The following is a 19,622-nucleotide window of genomic DNA, read 5'->3' as shown; positions in this document are numbered from 1 at the left end:
CTAATCTGGAGCCGTTGTTTCTGATTTCGTGTCATCATAGAGCCATTGGCACACAGGTCACCATTTCTGACGGCCGTCAGAATGTGTGACCCACCAACAAAAAAAAAATATATATTTTTTTTAAAATAATGAGTGTTCCCACCGTAACTGCTTCCTAAAGGTATTACAATTTCGAAAGATCCTTTGGGTAGTTATTTCATCTATTCACACAAATATGGAGCCTTTGTTTCTGATTTCGAGTCATCATAGAGCCATTACCACACAGGTCAACATTTCTGACGGCCGTCAGAATGTGTGACCCACAAATAAAAAAAACTATGTTTTAAGAACGTGTGTTCCCACCGTAAATGCTTCCTAAAGGTATTAATATTTCGAAAGATGGTTTGGGGTAGTTATTTAATCGATTCACACTAATCTGGAGCCGTTGTTTCTGATTTAGAGTCATCATAGAGCCATTACCACACAGGTCACCATTTCTGACGGCCGTCAGAATGTGTGACCCACAAAAAATATATATGTTTTAAGAACGTGTGTTCCCACTGTAACTGCTTCCCAAAGGTATTAAAACTTTCAAAGATGTGTTGGGGTAGTTATTTAATCGATTCACACTAATCTGGAGCCGTTGTTTCTGATTTCGAGTCATCATAGAGCCATTAGCACACAGGTCACCATTTCTGACGGCCGTCAGAATGTGTGACCCACCAACAAAAAAAACTATGTTTTAAGAACGTGTGATCCCACCGTAACTGCTTCCTAAAGGTATTACAATTTCGAAAGATCGTTTGGGTAGTTATTTTATCGATTCACACAAATCTGGAGACGTTGTTTCTGATTTAGAGTCATCATAGAGCCATTACCACACAGGTCACCATTTCTGACGGCCGTCAGAATGTGTGACCCACCAATAAAAAAACTATGTTTTAAGAACGTGTGTTCCCACTCTAACTGCTTCCCAAAGGTATTAAAACTTTCAAAGATGGTTTGGGGTAGTTATTTAATCGATTCACACTAATCTGGAGCCGTTGTTTCTGATTTAGAGTCATCATAGATTCATTAGCACACAGGTCACCATTTCTGACGGCCGTCAGAATGTGTGACCCACAAAAAAAAAAAATATATATTTTTTTTAAGAATGAGTGTTCCCACCGTAACTGCTTCCCAAAGGTATTAAAACTTCGAAAGATTGTTTGGGTAGTTATTTAATCGATTCACACTAATCTGGAGCCATTGTTTTCTTATTTAGAGTCATCATAGAGCCATTACCACAGAGGTCACCATTTCTGACAGCCGTCAGAATGTGTGAACCCCGCCTCCAAAAATCTAAAAAAAATGTTTGACTCCAACATAACTGCTTCCCAAAGGTATTAAAACTTTGAACGATGGTTTGGGGTAGTTATTTAATCCCTTAACCCTAATATGGACCCATGTTTTCTGATTTGCAGTCATCATAGAGCCAGTCACCACAGAGGTCACCAGTTCAGACTGCATACGAAATTCGAAATGCAATACCATCAAGACCCACAAGGGCCTTTATTTTCAAACCAAGGATTGAGTGTTTTTTTTTTCAGCCCACAATATCCTGAAATGTTGTCTGTGCGTCTCGCCAAGCTCGCGCGTGTGTCAAGGGAAAGGCTGAGTGTGTGAGAATGTGGAGCTCATGCGTTGTGGAGAAGAGGGTGAAATTACATTGGACATCCTCCTAGCAATTAGCTAAGCATGCATGTTTCAAATATTCACTAAAAGTCTACTTATCATCTTACTGTCAACTTTTTTCAGATTTGTGTAATAAACATTCTCAAGTGTCTTCATAGGAATTTTTGAATGTTATCATAATATCAGTTTTTGACTGGCCGATGTGTAAAGCACTATTTTAGTGTTCGTGATAAATTCGATTTGCTTTATATTAACCAATTTTAGAGATATGACATTTCCTTTGCACATGAAAACATGTTATTGTGTCTTCCACCAACATCCAACTTCCTTTTTAATCGGTTTGTTGCCGAATCTTTGAGTGAGGGGTGCTGTGATGATGATGTGTGCCAATTCTGGGAAAGATTGGAAAAAAATTGTTGGAGGATAAGGCTTTTAAAGGTTTTTGATAAAACCGAAAATGGCGGAAAATCTGTTCAAACGGAAATTGACGTCATAGGTTGTGATGCACTTGTCTCTATCCAGGGAATCCATTGGTACCTCATTTTTGAAAATCAGTCATACGGTTCAAAAGTTGCGTATGTAAACTCAAGTCCAACTTTGACCCATTGGTGGCGCTAGAGTGGTCTAATGGGAGACATCAAACTTGGTGTAAGTATAGAAAGTACTGTCCTTAATGAGTTTGCCAAATAAAAAATAAAAAAAAGTTACCATATGGTTTTGGGGGCTGCCATTGACTCCCATTGCGCAAGAATAACAATAACAAAACTAACGATAACAATAGGTTAATCCTTACGGAGGAATCCTACTAAGAATACGTAGAAACACTCAAAGTAGTTCGCCGCTTCGTGGCTTGGCCACCAGATAGGCAGAGGGTCCACAGGGCTGAGGGCATTGCTCATGTTTACAGGTTTGTGACGTGCTTCTCTTGTGACTGTCCTCACAGTCAGGAGGGCTGTTTGGCGGTCGTGGTGCGCTGGGGAACAAGATTAGTCATGAGCAAAGCAGAGGACCTTCTGATTTTCATATTCCAAACACACGCTCGATGACATGCACGAGCACGGAAGGTTAAGAAGCAGGGCTCCGTATTTGTCATTGTTTTGCGTATATAAACCAAGCAGACTTGACACCACCTACATATTTGTTTTCGTTGAATGTAATTGTCTTTTTATGGTGCTCATACAAGGCTGACGGCGTGGTCTTAATTGATTACAGTGGTGCCGCCATTCACTCCAGAATTTAAATTGCCCTGTTTTCAAATCTGACATTCATAAATATGGACCTATGAATATAAATGAACCTGGACCAGAAACTGCATTGAGCAGGGTGTGTTTGTGCCGTGTTTTGAAAAGACTGTCAATCACACGTCCGTTTGAACGCCTGCAACAGTGATAGCCCTGAAGACAGAGGATTCCCAGTCCCGTGTTAGTGACACTGATCTGTACTGTAGGACGGCTGAAGGAAAGACTTTAAAAACATCGATGTCGTTTGACCACCCGCACACTGTTATCTTATCACAACTGACACGGTAAGAGTCGACGGCAGGTTGGTATAGGCATTATCCATCGCTCCAGACTACTCTACTCTACTTTCCTATGTTTTTGTTCTCCATTTAGCGAGCCAATCGGCCGTCTCACACCACCGAATCCAGCTGCTTCACTGTGCCTAATTACTGCTGTCTGGATAAGCGTGTGTAGCTACAACACTGCTGGGATCCCAGCAGCTCTTTGATGGATCTGACGCGTTGAGCTGCAGAGGAATTCAAATGGGGAACAGCAGCTGTTTTTCGCTGACACGGCTCAGGCTGTTCCTGCAGACATGCCACTGTGCATGCAGCATTTGTTTTCTTTAAAACTGTATGATCCTGTGTGTGTGTGAGTGCCCGATAATAGATGACTTTGTGTTCACCCCCCTGTGTGATAAGTGGGGAGTCCACGGCAACATGGCTGGCTTGATTTCCCGCTCTGGACTTTAATCACACTCTGCTGTTCAGCTCACTGAAATAGCGAACGGTCCCAAAAACCCAAATTCGGCAACAAACCGACCAAAAAGGAAGTCGGATGTCGGTGTAAGACACAATAACATGTTACCATGTGCAAAGGAAAGTTCATATCTCTGATTGGCTCATTAAATGGAGAACAAAAACATAGGGAAGTAAGGGAAGCGAAAGGTCCCAAAAACCCTAATCATCAGAGTACATTCTTTACGGTCTTGGTCTCATCCATCTTAAAGAGTCCCTGATCACCTGCTGTTATTTACGGCCTAAATGTACATACATTTAGGGCATTTGTCAAATGTAACATTTACTCTGATGTCTCAATGTTTGTTTATATTAAGCCTGTGTGTAAATGTGGCTCACTGTTTTCTACACAGCTTGTCCAAAAAGTCCCCATCAGAAACTGGGCTCCAGGGCACAAACTGAGGAGTAATTGCCCACACTACAGATCGGCAGGGTGTGCACAAGGTCAGGGATTGTGGAGCAGTAAGACAGTATTTGTCCTTTAACCCCAGGGCTGGTTACACAGGGTTGTGTAGACAGGTACTGATTGGTCCTTTAACCCCAGGGCTGGTTACTCAGGGTTGAACTGGGTGAGGACATCCTGGGAGTTTCTTGAAACACACACACACACACACACACACACACACACACACACATAAACAGGCAGGAACTTTGATGACTGTTAAAAGAGCAGCCATGTGTGTTTGCTCGTAGTATGCTGTATCTGGGACAGAATTTAAGAATGTTGACGTCATTTGTTATTGGTTTTTGTGTGTGTGTATGTGTGCTAAATTATTGTGGACTTTGTTAGATGAAGATAAAAGTTGTGTGTGTGGGTGTTTGTGCTCAACGAGGCACACAACCCTTTCTAGGTATACAAGATGATTTTCAATCTTGTTCTGTGGGATTTTCAATCAACCAATCAATCAAAACCTCTCCTGTTTACTGATAATGGGCGTTTCTATTTGTGTGCTTGTTTTATGCGAATAGGGAGATGTCTATTTAAAACACCTTTAGGCTGAGCTCAGGTTCTGGACAGTCCTGTGATTGTTCTCTAATCATAGCTCTGCATGCCAAGACTGTTAAAATATTCATGCTGAAGCTCATTTGGCCCATGGAGAGACACCGGTGTCATTACAGCCATGACAGCCTTGTCATTAAATTTGACTCGAGACAGCAGCTAAAAGACAGTGATTTTCTGAAATGTGACATCTCATCGCCGAAGAGATCGTAGAGCACTGCTTTTCAACATTCATATTTTTTGTTTTGTTGGACAGACAGTAAGTATGGGTTTAATGAACCTTGTTGATAGGATGACTTCATCTCTTGATATCTAGTAGGAGTGTGGGCATAGTTGGGGTTGTGAGGTGGGAAACATCCACTTTAAGGTGTATAAGGCATCAGGTTAAGTGTGTGTACAATGTAGGCTAAGGCCTTACAGCAGGTGCCTGGGTTTGAATCCAGCCCGAGCAATTTCCTGCATTTCCTCCCACCTCTCTCTTCCTTACATTTCCTGTAGCTCTTCACTAAATCTTAAAGAAGAAAATTCCCTAAAAAAGTCAAGCAGAGAAAATCTCCCTTCCTCGTTTACCTCCTTTTGTGTCTCAGTGGACAAAAGAAAGGTTTGATGCTTTATCTACGCCTTCCACCACCTCTCCACTCCTATAGGGCTGTTGAGACCCGTCTGTGTCCTAATCTCAACCAAACCTCTCTCGATTCCTGGCCACAAATGACTGCTAACTCTGCTTCATCTCTCTGTTGCACTATGGGCTGCACAAGTTCTTCAGGCGGTACACAGGAGTACAACATTAGGACAGAGGTGAATGTGCTCTCCCACCTCATGACCTAGATGACAAGATCATCATCCAATTATCCCATGAGCTATGGTGTCTGGAGATCCTGGCTAAAAGGACTGCTTTGCCTTTTGGACAGTTTTAGGCTGTTGCCATGCAAGTTTGAATTTTTTAGTTTATTAAACATGTTCCTTTTGTTATCCCTGACTAGCCTCCTTTTTCTGGGGTGAATATCACCTTGTCCTTCACCCAGCCACTCAGACTGTTCTTGTTACCACTTGCCCTCCTGCAGTCTCTGTCATTCTCTCCCTACCTCTCTTTCTCTTGGTGGCACCCGCCTTGACCATTATCCCCTGCCTCTTACTCACCGCAGCTTTGCTTTAAAGAGTTATGGAATTGTTCTTGCGGAAAGTGTTTTCCTTCCCAGTAGTTGAGATTAGCATTTCAACTTCCCATCAAATCTCCTAGCAGAACGCTCAGTGTCTCCAGAACCTTATGTTCACGTGGCAGCTTTCTTACGACAGACGGCTTTTGATTTCTGTTAGATAAAAAGAAGACAATCAGACGTATTGTTAATCGTCATCTTAAATATATATTTTATTTTTGTCATCATTTTCTTTTCATTAACTGAGAGCTGAGGTGAGCGGTGCATACGGATGGATCAAGCGTGTACATGCAAACAATTCTGTATGGTGAGTGTACAATGTGCATGCGTGTCTCAAATAGGGAAGGGGGGGGGGTGAAATGATGAACGAATCTCAGCATGAGTGAGCGAGGACAGCCAGTATGACAGCTGCAGTTATTAAACACAAAGATCACAGCAATTCCAGTATTGACTGTGTTTTCAAAATCAAGAAAAATACTGAAACACGCCATCCATCTTCTTTCATGGGATTGTCTGTTCGAATTCAGGAAAGGAACTTCAAAGTACACAAATGTCTCAAAATATGTGCGGTTGTGGTCAAAGAGCGTTAAAGGTCTGGCTAGGTGTGGTCAGAGTCTGGTTTATAACCACAACCTCAGCGATCGGCGTTCATCCGACGTAGTTTGGCTGGGAGGTTGTCTTCTGGACGGCCCCCTGCCAGGGGCTGAGGAGAGGGGGCTGGAGCTGGGGTGGGGGGCGGGCTAAGCTGGTGCAGGTCTCCAGTGGACTGGGTCACAGATTCGAAGCCCAGCTTCAGAGCCTTGAGCTGCAGCCGTGTCTCGGCCTCGGGGCCAGGGGAGGAGCTGAGGCGCTGCAGCTTGAGGGGCAGGTCTCCCGTGCTGCAGGCTTTCTCCGAGTGCTGGGAGCTCAGCATCAGCACCTTCCTCTGGAGGTCCTCCTTCCCGGACGAGCTCATCCTCTGCAGCTTGCTCGGCAGGCGTCCGCCCCCCGATCCCCCCGCGCCCCCCCGCTCCTCCGCCGCGTGGATGCAGTCCACCGAGAAGACGCGCTCGCGGCGCCCGCCGCCGCCGCCGCCGCGGCCCTCGCCCAGGGCGGGGGTGGAAAGGGGCGAGGGGAGGGACGTCTTCTCCTCATGCTCCTTGACGCTGTGGGGAGGCGTGGGCACCTCGAAGTGGTTGTGGAACTGGGAGTAGTCCACCCGGAAGAAGCCCTCTTCCAGGGACATGACGGGCAGGAAGCGGTGGCCCCACAGGACCTCGTCCTCTGTGTAGGAAGTCCGCGCCTGACACGTCATTCCTGAGAGAGAGAGAGAGAGAGGGAGAGGGAGAGGGAGAGGGAGAGGGAGGGAGAGGGAGGGAGGGAGGGAGGGAGGGAGGGAGGGAGGGAGAGGGAGGGAGGGAGGGAGGGAGGGAGGGAGGGAGGGAGGGAGGGAGGGAGGGAGGGAGGGAGGGAGGGAGGGAGGGAGGGAGGGAGAGGGAGGGAGAGAGAGAGAGAGAGAGAGAGAGAGAGAGAGGGAGAGGGAGAGGGAGAGGGAGGGAGGGGGAGAGGGAGAGGGAGAGGGAGAGGGAGAGGGAGAGGGAGGGAGGGAGGGAGGGAGGGAGGGAGGGAGGGAGGGAGGGAGGGAGGGAGGGAGGGAGGGAGGGAGGGAGGGAGGGAGGGAGAGAGAGAGAGAGAGAGAGAGGGAGAGGGAGAGGGGGAGAGAGGGGGGAGGGGGAGAGAGTTGCTGGCATTAATTGCAAGCAATGCATTCTGTCGGCCTGTAATAGCAGATGTTGGCTTGTGTTTCTTGTGGTTCAGTGACCTCCAAAACAATTAAGAGAAAGGGAGAGAAAATTGAAGCCCTTCTTCATCCTGTCCTTTGAATCCCCTTCCATTGTTCCTTCTCTCTATGTCTTTGCTTTGTGGAATGAAACTTCTTCCATGAATAGGTCCAGGCACAGGCAGCCTACCCGGGTCCCAAGCAAGGTTGATTTTATTATGGCTCTAGCCGTAAGTCTAACTGGAGAGATGCCTGTCATTCCTCACATGGCTCGTAAAACCAGCCATGGCAGGGTGACACATCGATTGGCCATCCCTAATGGCTTTTTCTGCAACTGTCACTGAGATAAACAGGGAGAGGGGAGGGGTTGTTTTGTATGACTGTGCACTAGTTAGGTCTTTGTAAAGGAGCAGAAGCACGACATCACTGGCATCCTGTGGAGTCTTCCACACGTGTCATCGTCACGGCTGCTCCCTGCTGGGTTGTCACCAGTGCGCCCCACCACTCTGACCTCCTTCCTAATGAACACAGGGTCAAATCGAACTCAATCAATTAGATACGATTTGTTCTGTGAACACAGATCGTTAGCTGTTGTTGGTTTCTCCTGGCTGATTTGCTGTCTCCGAACACCATTCCTAAGTCTACGTCAGCGCAACAGTCATGTGTTGAAATGGCACCTCCATCAGTGGTGCCAAAGATTTATTGTCACTTTTGTGTCTCACTAGTTCACGCTCGGATCTGTGTTCAAAGCAGAACATAGCAAAGTGACAATCCCAAAGTTCTGTCTTTGTACACAGTTTCACCTTCGATTATTTCCCTCTGTATCGGAGACCCTTGGAGATCAATAAGCACTTATGAGAGTGCTCGACAGCACAGCCGCTTTCAAACCCAGTGGCTCTGTCAAGGCCCCTGTCATGTTTTTGTTAAACAGGGCCTCGACTCTCGCTCTGTGACAGACCACTGACAGGACCATCCCAACCTCGGTCAACCCCAGGCCTGAAGACTTCGCCTGAGGAGAAAAATCGGGAGAAAAAAAACCCTGCAGCCTTCCAATAGCCAGAGCTCACCAGGCCTTATCGATGCTTGCATATTGCTGTGATTTACAGTCCAATAATGTCCAGTGCCAGGCTCACTCTGGGACCATGACACGCTTGGGAAAAACCTTCTCCTTCCACACCCGTCGGTGTCTGTGACACGGCTCTGAGGGAGCCCGGTTCTTCTCTCCAGTGTTCCTTCAGGTGTCATGGTGTCTGGCCCCAACAGCAGCTTCTGTTTCGTGGGTCTTGCATTGATAGGAGAGATTCCGAAAAACCAAGCGGCTGTCGGACGTCCCTCGGGAAGAGTGCTTTGTGTGAAACATTGGCGCCAGTCTGAACAGGATTCCTTTCACTGGCATTTCCATAATGATATGCCGTTTCAGCTGGACAGAAAAATCCATCTTGGGATTCTCCTTTCTCTAACAAACATATACGCACACAGTCATGAACCAAATTCCTGACTAACTGAATGACAGATTGCACATTAATGCAAATATACATCGATGCAAACACACACACACACACACACACAGAGTTGCTCCCGGGCACATTTGGTTTTCAGCTCATCAGTATGTGGATGGCTGTGCCAGCATCAACCAAGAGACAGAAATATCAAGCTCATGTGTCTGTGCAGCAGAACACTTGGGTGTGCTGCAAGAACGCCAGGAGACTGATAGCTGTTTATCAAGCGGGGGGAGATCCATGATAACCTGGACAGGTTTATGTCTTGGACACAAACCTCTCTAAGGACGTATATCTCAGGGACGGGAGGTGGAGGGGGTGGTGGGGGAGGGTGAGGTGGAGGGGGTGGTGGGGAAGGGTGTTGAGGACACCTGCAGAGGGCAGAGATGCATCTGATCAGCCGTTCCTCCTCCCCTTCTGCCCTCCTCCCCTCCTGCCTTCCATCCACACCATAACAAGCCGCTGCCAGCGTTAATGACATTATCAACAGAGCACAGAGCGTGCTGCCTGCTTGGCTGGATGCCTGGCTGGCTGGGGCTCCCCTCCTCTGTTCTAAGCCTATTCAGCTCCACGGTTTCAGCCCGCAACAATGACAAAAGAGAGGAGGGGAGAGAGATAGGAGGACAGCTCAGATGAAAGGGAAAGGAAACAAGAAGAGAAAATGCGTGTGACGAGAAGAAAATGCAAAGATGCCCTTACAGGGAAAGATAGGATTTCTTTTGTACTTGTGTGTTGAACTTGTAGGGGAGAGTCCCAATGCTTTATGCAAAGTGGAGAGTCTTAATTCTGACGAGGGCATGCACATGTCTGCTTGTGCTTTACGGCTGAGTATACCAGGTCTCTGTTTCAATATGACTCCAGAATTGTGCTGTTTGAAAAATGGAGTGGAGCGTCTACTGACTGAACCCCGAGCTCATGCATCAAAGTGACACACGCTTCTATGACCACAGGCTTTTATTATGCATGAAGCAGGGATAAAAACGATCGCGCTGTAACAAAATATTCCCCATAATTCAATCAGGGGAGCCATTTGGTTGTGTTCTTCCTAGCCTAACTCCAGCACAGCCTGTTTTCTAAGAGCAGTCAGGAGGCTTAGAGGGCTGTTACCTTACTGTACAGACAAATTCAAGAAGCTATCTTCCTGGAGCCAAAGTACATGGAAGAAAGGTGAATGGAAGGTCTTACCTGTGGTCTCCACGATGCCTTCCAAGATGACGACGATCTCAAACTGCTCGTTCATGAGGGAACGCTGAGACAGCTCAAAGAAGGGGCTTTTGGGGGTGATCTCGTGACAGATGGTCAGGGGGGACACCAGGAAGAGCTGGTCAGCCCCCGTCCCGAAGCCCACGTCGAGTTCACACTGGTCCAGCGGTAGAAACTCCCCCTCGGGGGTCTGGCGTGACTGTAAGAAGCAACACGGGTAAGGGGGGGGGGGGGAGGTCAGGGAGGTAGGATGGAACAAAATGAATAAATGCATTTTCTCTCAGTAGTGTAAGACAGGTGGTGAGATTATGAAGAGTGAAGCAAAACAGCCCCGGGCCACGGCTGCTCTGGAGACTGTCGGCTCGTCTAATCGTTTCCTGTTCGTTATTTACAGAGGGCCTCCTCCTCTCTACTGTATCTCCGCACCAGCTCATTCCTCACGTGTCCTGGATGTCCCTTCTCCTGAGCAGCTACACACCACAAGCTTACTGTGGTCATTTGGAAGATGAGAACACACTCACTTACACAGACACACACACACACACATAGAGGGCATCACCAGAGGGCATCTCCTCCTTTAAATATTCATGGGAGCCATGAACACAGAGGTCACAGGCTTGGCTCTTCACATTGATTCACTGGGAGCTTGCGAGGGGGTGGAAAGACCAGCCATGTTTAGACAGGCTCTGCCCACATAGTGTTAACTGGTGCAGAAGTATTTAATTACCCAGATGAAGACAGGGCACAATGCTATGGTCTCTGCTGTCTGATCTACACCAAGGCAAACACACTCTCCAGGAATGGATGGTGACAGCCACACACACACACACACACAAACTGAACACATGCAGGCATGCATGCTCTTATGAACAAAAGCCAACGTACTCAGATATGCACAAGAACACATAGTGTCATTGCCAGAAGAACACCAGCAAGTTTCAGTTGCTAAGCAGATCCATGCATGCACACACCACACACACATGAACAGAGATGTGGAGCAAAGCCGTAACATCGGCAAGGCCATTGTAGTTTATGCCTCTGCTCGTTTCATGCCAAGCCATGCCAACCCATCTAGGCCCCAACCTCCACACACACACCTCCCACCCTACCCTCTACCTTAATCTTTATTACAAGCACCTTAACTCTCTCTCTCTCTGTCTTTCTCTCTGCTAAGGATTAATTTGCTCAAATACTTCCTCTTTGTTTCCAATTTGTTTCAAGGTAAGGGGTGTTCTTGTTCTAAACTCTTTGAAAAGAAAGTTTGAAGTCATTTCTTTTTCATTCTCTGTCTACAAAACGTCCTTCAAAATGAGTTGATGAGTAGTTTGCCAACTTTTTATCTCAGATGTGTTCCATTTTTTAGCTCTACCTTCAAAATAATTAGGATGCTGTGTCAACCACAAGCCCCACCCACGCTCTCACTTCCTCTCTTATTCTACCTCCAACACACATGCCATCTCTGTACACCGCACCCCCACATTGTCAAACCATTCCACCTCTCCTCTTCTCTCCTCTCTCTCTTATTCTGTCCTCTCCTCTCTCTCCTATTCTATCCTCTCTCCTCTAACATCTTATCCTCTCTCTCCTCTTCTCTCTCTCCTCTTCTCTCCCCTTCTCTCCTCTTCTCTCCTCTCCTCTCCCTCATATTCTATCCTCTCTTTCCTCTTCCATCCTCTCCTCTCTCCTTTTCTACCCTCCCTCTCCTATCTTCTCTCCTTTCCGTGGCCTGATGCTATTTCGAGATCCTCTCTTGCTGCCTCCTACCTGCATGTCAGGAACCTCTGTGAGGGCCCTTGATAGAATACCCAAACACACTCAGATACATCATTCTTGCAAACCCATCTCCCTCTCAAAACACACATTATCAACTGCCCCATCATTGAATTGACCTGCACGATTCCTGCTCTCCTCACAGCGGATCTACGACTCCTCTGGGTTAGGCCTGACCTTTGTGTATGTTGCCCTGTGTTTTAGCTTCTGATCACATCCTCTGGAGGGGACTGAAATACATATCTGTATGTCGTATACATCAAAATACAAACTAGACACAGCTGGATTCAGGTTGTAAAGTTGTGTTTGTTTTAGAAAAGGGAGTTTGTGTTTCTTTGCACCGTTCAAGTGTTTTTTCAATCCAGTGAAGGCAAAACGTTTGGTTGTCATTGTTGTTCCATGTGGGTTATTTCACCACGCCATTTAACTTCTTACTGCCTGCCTCTGTCGGTTAAGATTGAAACGGTGGATGACGATGTGAACACTGACACGCAAATCTTCTTACATGCGTCTCTGGCACTCCACTGTTGGAGTAGAAGATTGAGAGATAGCTCTGTTGGTGCATAACCCATCTCTTTGTAATTCTCCAGTCATGTTCAAACAAACAAATATAAAGTTCCCTGCCGCACCTAACAAACATCCAAGCCATCCCCAGATGGGATGAATTAGACAGTCAGGCCTCATATTGATTTTCGTGGCGAGCACGCCATTTGCATCTAAATGCAAAATGTGTCCGAAATACTGTCTGATACAATGCATGGTCTGCATGATCTAAAGCCTTTTAACCAGACAGCATGCCCCTCCCTACTTCCATTAGTAGGATTCCATCTCACTGGCGTTTGAGTCTCCCTATTCCTAGAGAGCAGCGCTTGGAGAGGTGCTAAACAATATTGATTGACCCTAAAGAGCCTTGATCCTCCATATCTTCACAGCTCCGTACTTCTTCCCCCTCTGAGCCCTCATCGATCAGGGCCCAGATAGCATGCGACCAGTACGCAAGGACAGGCTCGGGTGAGCGGGTGTGGAGAAGGTGGTAGAAGAGGCCTTAGCTCAGCTTCCGGTGGTACTGAAATTAGTATTCCTGGGAAATGATAGGATCTACTTTGAAATGTAAATTGGACTATTTTGTAATTTTACACTCAGCTATGGTTCTCTTTGTCTCTCCAACTGGGTTGAATTTGCGGGGTGATGCTCATTGGCTCAGACAGGGGTGGTTAGTGAAGGCTCCTGTGTGGACAGCCATAGCAGGAACGGGCTTAATATTGTCAGGCCGCACCACGCTAGAAGGTTGAGGCTGAGGGGATTACATTGGCGCACCAAAGAACCCAGTCTGACATGCCTCCTGTAACCGGCAAATGTTGCCACCATATGAGCAATATAAAGGCATGCCATGAATCCCTTCGTTGTTCTTTGTCCCCTGGGGCATCGAAATTCTCTCACCCATGTCCATCCATATTCTGAAACATTCATTCTTCATTGGCCATGCAAAAGCCATTGTATAGCAGTGACATGAAATCAAAATGACACTCTCACACTTACACCTTTTCCACTTCACGCTTGACCATCTCAACTGGAATGGAAAAGAATGCTGCATGGAAATGGCTTCGTAGACTTGAAGGTTTCTGCGGGAATGGGCATGTGTACCTGTGTGTGTATTTGTGTGTGTGTGTGTGTGTGTACACACACATCAAGTGGGTACTTTACTCTAAATATGATGTAGTGGTACTGCAGTACAGAGAAGGCACCCATATTGTGGTACATTAGCATTTCAGACATCATGGAGTTCAATGCCTGCAGGGCCATTTTCCAGCACTCTGCCCTCACTTTATACTTTGTCTCTGTTCTTATTAGAAAAGGAAAATCAATAATTTCAGGTGCCCCTAACTCTGCTGTTCAGAAGACAGTTTGACAGTCTGGAGAACACCCAATGATGAACTCTTAGATTCCCCATCCGCCCCTGCTTTCACTCTCCTCTCTCTCTCTCTCTCTCTCTCTCTCTCTCTCTCTCTCTCTCTCTCTCTCTCTCTCTCTCTCTCTCTCTCTCTCCCTCCCTCCCTCCCTCCCTCCCTCCCTCCCTCCCTCCCTCCCTCCCTCCCTCCCTCCCTCCCTCCCTCCCTCCCTCCCTCTCTCTCTCTCTCTCTCTCTCTCTCTCTCTCTCTCTCTCTCTCTCTCTCTCTCTCTATGAGACAGGGAGCGGGGCCAACTTGGCTTTGCCAAGCAGAGTTTGGATGGGCAATGGTGTGACACAGTTTGACAGTTCTGATTGGTCTGTTTCTGTGCCCTGCAAGAAGGAGCAGTCTCCCAGTAATCAGACACATCGCTCCAGCAGCACCATGTAACGCCAGCAAACACACAACACTCTCCCAAACATCAACAGGCTGCCTGTCAGTAATCATACCCACACTGGTCACTCCACCTCACAATTCCTGTCAAATCATCAGGCAAAATTCCAACTGAAATGACATGCCCACTTTTGACATCTTACAAAGGATGCTGCTTGCGGAGTTACTCCAGGCTTGATGTGTAGATTTGTGGTTGGAGTGTGGCCTTGGGTTTTGATTAGTGTGTCCTGGAGTCCATAGGAGAGTGGCTCACAGACAGGAGCCACGGTGAATTAATCCATAGCCATTTTAGTCATATACTAGACTTTGATTTGCATTAAAAAAAACGTATATGTCCTGTTTCTTTACAGCAAAATATAGATTATGAATATTTTCAAAAATACATAAAAGAGGGAATGGTGGTGAGTAGAGGAGGGGGGTGATTCAACAGCACCACCATCACTTCTCTACAAGTACTGCACAGCAAAGATTAGGATATCTATTGTCAGACAATTCACCAGTGTCTCCATGTTTCCTGTTATTAAATTCAACATTTACAATTCAGTACCCTCCTTCCTGAGTCAGACACATATAATTATTTGTACAGATATAGACATGTACTGTATATGAACATGCACAATGTTGGTTTGGTATATATAAGCTTTTTTTTGTAACTGTGGTGTGTGAATTGAAGGTGCAGAGGCTGGCTGTGTCTGGGAGGCTGGGGTTGGCTGGCTCTACCCTGGCACCCCCAGGGACACAGGGGCTGTGCTGTGTCTGGGAGGCTGGGGTTGGCTGGCTCTACCCTGGCACCCCCAGGGACACAGAGGCTGGCTGTGTCTGGGAGGCTGGGGTTGGCTGGCTCTACCCTGGCACCCCCAGGGACACAGGGGCTGTGCTGTGTCTGGGAGGCTGGGGTTGGCTGGCTCTACCCTGGCACCCCCAGGGACAGGGGTTGTGCTGCCTGGGGAGCAGTGTCCCTCTCTGCAGTCTGCCCGTGACAGTGGAGAGCCCGGCCTTGTCTCTGGCTACTTCTGTCTCGGGCACGCTGCATGCATGCGTCATTACCCTGAGTTTGGGGCTGCTCAATGTGCTGTGCTGATGTGGAAACACAGAGGGACACCGACATAAACAAGCTCCAAGTGCCTGGCTAATGCTGTTTGTCTTCTTTACAGCTCATTTTGCACTCTGGACGTGGATGTGGCTGAAAGCAGCTCGGCTGGTTCGTAATCACCTCCTGTGCGATAACACAGAGAGGGGATTCATCGGGAGTTCCACAATAGATGGAGTTGTAAAAGGGTCTTTACAATATAAAAATTCCCTTAGGAGGGGGAGGGGGGGGTTCTTGGAAATACAGTCATTGACTGATTGGTTCAATATCCCTTCATTAAATCAGTGATATTAGGACGGCTCTGATCTTGTGTGGGATATGTAATTATTTATTTGCAATGATTTTCCTTGTTGGATTTCCAATGTGTTGTGGCATTTAGATATAGTTTTGTCAGTCATTCTACATGTTCAAGATAAAATCTTTTAAAATTATTGAAAAGAGTCGCATGGAGAAATGAACAATAACTGAATTAAGTAAAATTCTATTGCATGCTTCCTTTTAAAAACTTGCCCAACAAAAAGAACAATTGAAGTGTTCTTTGCTGGATAACTGGATTCTTTACATGTCACCGTGTGTCCTTGAGCACCAGGAACTCTCCTGACAAAGTAGGAGGGTGTGCATGCATGGCGAATACCTCATGTTTCACTTTCAAACCACAGTGTCAAAGCCAATGTCCCTGTCATGACAGCTCACTGATACCCGACCATAACCAACCATTAAACCGAGTGGACCTCTAACTGTCCCTAACTGAGAAGTGACCAATGCTAGATACAGCACTGGTCTAGACGGGCACCTGGTTACCCTGCCTGCCTGGCTGGTCAGGCCTTTGTTATACCTGTCCGTTGCTCAAACACAAGTCCATCTCACTACTAACGGATTATTTTAATGCTATATTAATCCTTTTTTGTCTGACAAGATGCATACTGTGGATGGGGCTCGCTTACAATTAATCTTAGATTAATTCCAGTCTTGAACAAGATGTTCATCCCTTTGTGAGGTTTAACCTGGAGGGTGAAACCAATGCAGTGGTTTCCATTTTACCCATTTGTGAGTTGTCATTCGGTCTAACCTCAGTCCAGAAAGGACTCTTACAGGTTTTGTATTACTGCCTTGTCCCATCCTCAGCAATGTAAATCTTCAAAATTAGAATGTACAAACAGATCACTGACAATTCACAGTAAATACATTAACTTATTAATAGGCAAGATAACTTTCCTTTCCAAACGTGAATGTTATTTTTGTGGCTTGGACACAGCATCTTGGTGTGTTATTGTGGAGAGTTAAATTCTCCTGGACTCCTTGCGGACGGAGGGTTGGTTTACGGCCAGTAAATACCCCGGTGGAGCAGAGCGCAGCTGGAGCTTGTTTGCCTTACCTTTATGAGTTTGCACCTGATCTGTGCAGACACCATATGGCTGTTTCTCAGGTTTCCCACACGGAACATGAGGCACAGTTTGCCGTCTCGGTTTGAGATTACTGCGTCCTGGCTGAACATAAGCGTCTCGGCGCGTTTCTTGGGTTGGGACATTTTAATGAACATACAGCCGATGAGAAACGCATCTACGATGGAACCCAGTAGCGACTGGAACAAGAATAGGATGATTCCCTCAGGACACTTCTCCGTGATGTAGCGGTAGCCATAGCCGATGGTTGCTTCTGTCTCGATAAAGAAGAGGAAAGCGGAGGGGAAGTTGTAAACGTTGGCTACGCAAGGGGTATAAGTCGAGTCGTGGCCATGATTGATGTCTCCTCTTATGTAGGCTATGATCCACCACATAGATGCCATGACCAGCCAGGCAATGGTGTAAGTAAGAACGAAGATCAGCAAGTTCCATCGCCACTTTAGGTCTACCAATGTGGTAAACAGATCGGAGATGTACCTGCTGGTCTCCCCGCCGAGGTTCCCGTGCTGGACGTTGCAGCGACCATTCTTCTCAACAAACCGCTGGCGTTTCTTTTTGACTGGCGCTGAAAACGTGGTTCCCCGGTTGGTATTTACAACCTGATAGTCCTCTCCAAATTTTCTTCTTAATGCAGCCATGACTTCTCGGTAGTTTCCACGAAATGAAGAGAAAGTCACACGTCCATTTGATACATCCCTTTGTTTCTTTTGTGTCACAAAGACTTATTATCTGCAGTGCGTAAAAGTCACCATGGCCAATCACCCTGTGCGCAATGATCTGGGTACACGGTCAAAAGAATCCCGTTTTACTTTCTGTTGTCCAAAACGGTTCTTGGCTTTCTTAAAGCTTTAAAATGATAAGATATGGCTTTGGGAAATGCTTAGCGACCCTCCATTGTCTTCACATCCAGGTTAAAGTGGTGTGGAAGCTGCGCGCTCCGATCAGACTATGGGCGCGCTAAAATACATCACCGCGCCAGTAAACCGACTGAGAGGGAGGGAGAGGGAGGGTCAGAAATATGTGGAGTACAGTTTTTATGGTCTTGTGGGCTGTCGAAGATGACGGAGGATGGTGTGCGTTTTTTGTGGATTTGGTGTGCGTGCGCCGTGCGTGTGTGGGTGGGTGTATGGTGGAGGTGCTATAGAGGACACTAATTGTATTAGGAAGCAAGATAACTCAATTTGAATTTAAAGCAATAGTAAGAGGGTGTAATTATCCATTTCCTTTCATTTTAACACGTGATCTGATTAATTAGTGTTGTGTGTTGCTTCCTTAAATGGGACAGTTAGGAAAACAAAGAGTCGTGGCCCACTGTTGATTAGGTTAAAGAGACTTTCCAGTTCCTACTTAATGACAGAATGCTTTGACCCTGTGAAAAACTCTCAAGACATACAATGCCATCTACTGGAGAAGAAACGTATGTGCATCAAATTCTTCCAAACTGCTTTTCACTTGCTCCTTTGTCTGATGTAAATTATGAAACATTAAAATAGTTTTTTCTATTTATTTACAGCTTCTGGTCCATTTCAGTGACATTGAAAATTATTTTAATGTGCTTTTTCTCCTCTAAATTTCCGTGGAGCTTGCTATTGATCCAAAAGACTGCCCAAGGCCCTCCTGGGTATAGTCCCTGAGGTCGTTTTAAGGGGAGGGTTCGACCTTGGCACTCTTCTAATCAGGTTGCACAAAGCAATGTATTATGGTATCGCAGCGAAGAGCAGTTCCAGTGCTAGCTACAGAATATCGCTAATGTATGCTGAGCCTGGACTTTAGATCTACGTATTTGTCTTTTTTTGTTTTGTTTTGTCTGAGCCACATACAAATGTGTAATTCCTGTGTCCTCCTGCCATCTGGCTTCTACCAAAGCATGGACTATTTTGCGCCAGCTGTTTCTTGGTAGTAGGCTAATTGGATCCAAAATTGTAACATGGCGAAAAATGGCATTACATGTTACATTTACCCTTTGATTTTTAATTGCAGTGATTAAACTCCAAAAAGACACCAACATTCTGTAGCAGTAGCCCTTGTCGTAGGTTAGGCTCGTTGTGATGACTCATCTAGCCTACTGTCCCCGAAGCAGGAAAAACACATTCTCTGTAGCAGACGAGTAGAAAAACAGCCATATCGTTGCTATCACACAAGGGTGCGAGGGAGTTCAGTAATCTATTAGACGTAAATAGATGTGTTTGAATGAAATGAGGATGGTTTCACCCGGGATGAGTTATTGGTTGTTGGTATATTTTCTGTTTGTTTATTAATGCCAGATATATCTTAAATAAAGATGCAAATATGAACTAATCATATGAAATATCTGTTATGCTCATTTTATGGTTTTGAGTGTCATTCTAAATATAATTTGGTTAACTTTATTTAAACTGCTGAGAGACTGGTAATTGTCTCTGCCTTCCTTTATGAAAAGTAAATATGTTTATATTAAAGTAATCTTTCAGAAGGGGATACAGTTGATGTGCCTCCCCAGTGTGTCTGTGTTTGTAAATTAATTATATTAGTGGGATAACACACTTTCATTCCACAATTTTGCAATGATAAACACATTTTTATAAAACAAATCTAGTTGGGTGATTCTCACCCAAACGGAGCTTCTGAAGAATACAGTAATAATATGTATGAGGTGATCAAATGTTATTGGCTTCTCAATATCTCCGCCTACGGAGACACTGTTCAACTTCTGATTTCCGTGAGAGCCACACTTTGAGGATGGGAAGCTC

General features: G+C 46.0%; 1 protein-coding gene across 1 annotated transcript; it reads right to left on the bottom strand.

The window, feature by feature from the left end:
• Window positions 1-6,461: 6,461 nt before the first annotated feature.
• On the bottom strand, window positions 6,462-17,765 carry LOC146253014 (G protein-activated inward rectifier potassium channel 1-like). Its single transcript, XM_084677222.1, has 3 exons — window positions 16,866-17,765; window positions 10,271-10,487; window positions 6,462-7,123 (listed from the first exon to the last, which is right to left on the bottom strand). Exons 1-3 carry the CDS (start codon window positions 17,529-17,531, stop codon window positions 6,462-6,464), a joined length of 1,545 nt encoding a protein of 514 aa, XP_084533348.1. The 5' UTR covers window positions 17,532-17,765.
• Window positions 17,766-19,622: the final 1,857 nt, after the last annotated feature.

The sequence above is a fragment of the Hypomesus nipponensis genome, chromosome 17 (genome assembly GCF_054491055.1).
Source record: "Hypomesus nipponensis isolate SF chromosome 17, ASM5449105v1, whole genome shotgun sequence".
NCBI classification, from domain to species: Eukaryota; Metazoa; Chordata; class Actinopteri; order Osmeriformes; family Osmeridae; genus Hypomesus; species Hypomesus nipponensis.
Note: the sequence above shows the minus strand (reverse complement) of the source record. Positions and strands in the feature narration are given on the sequence as shown.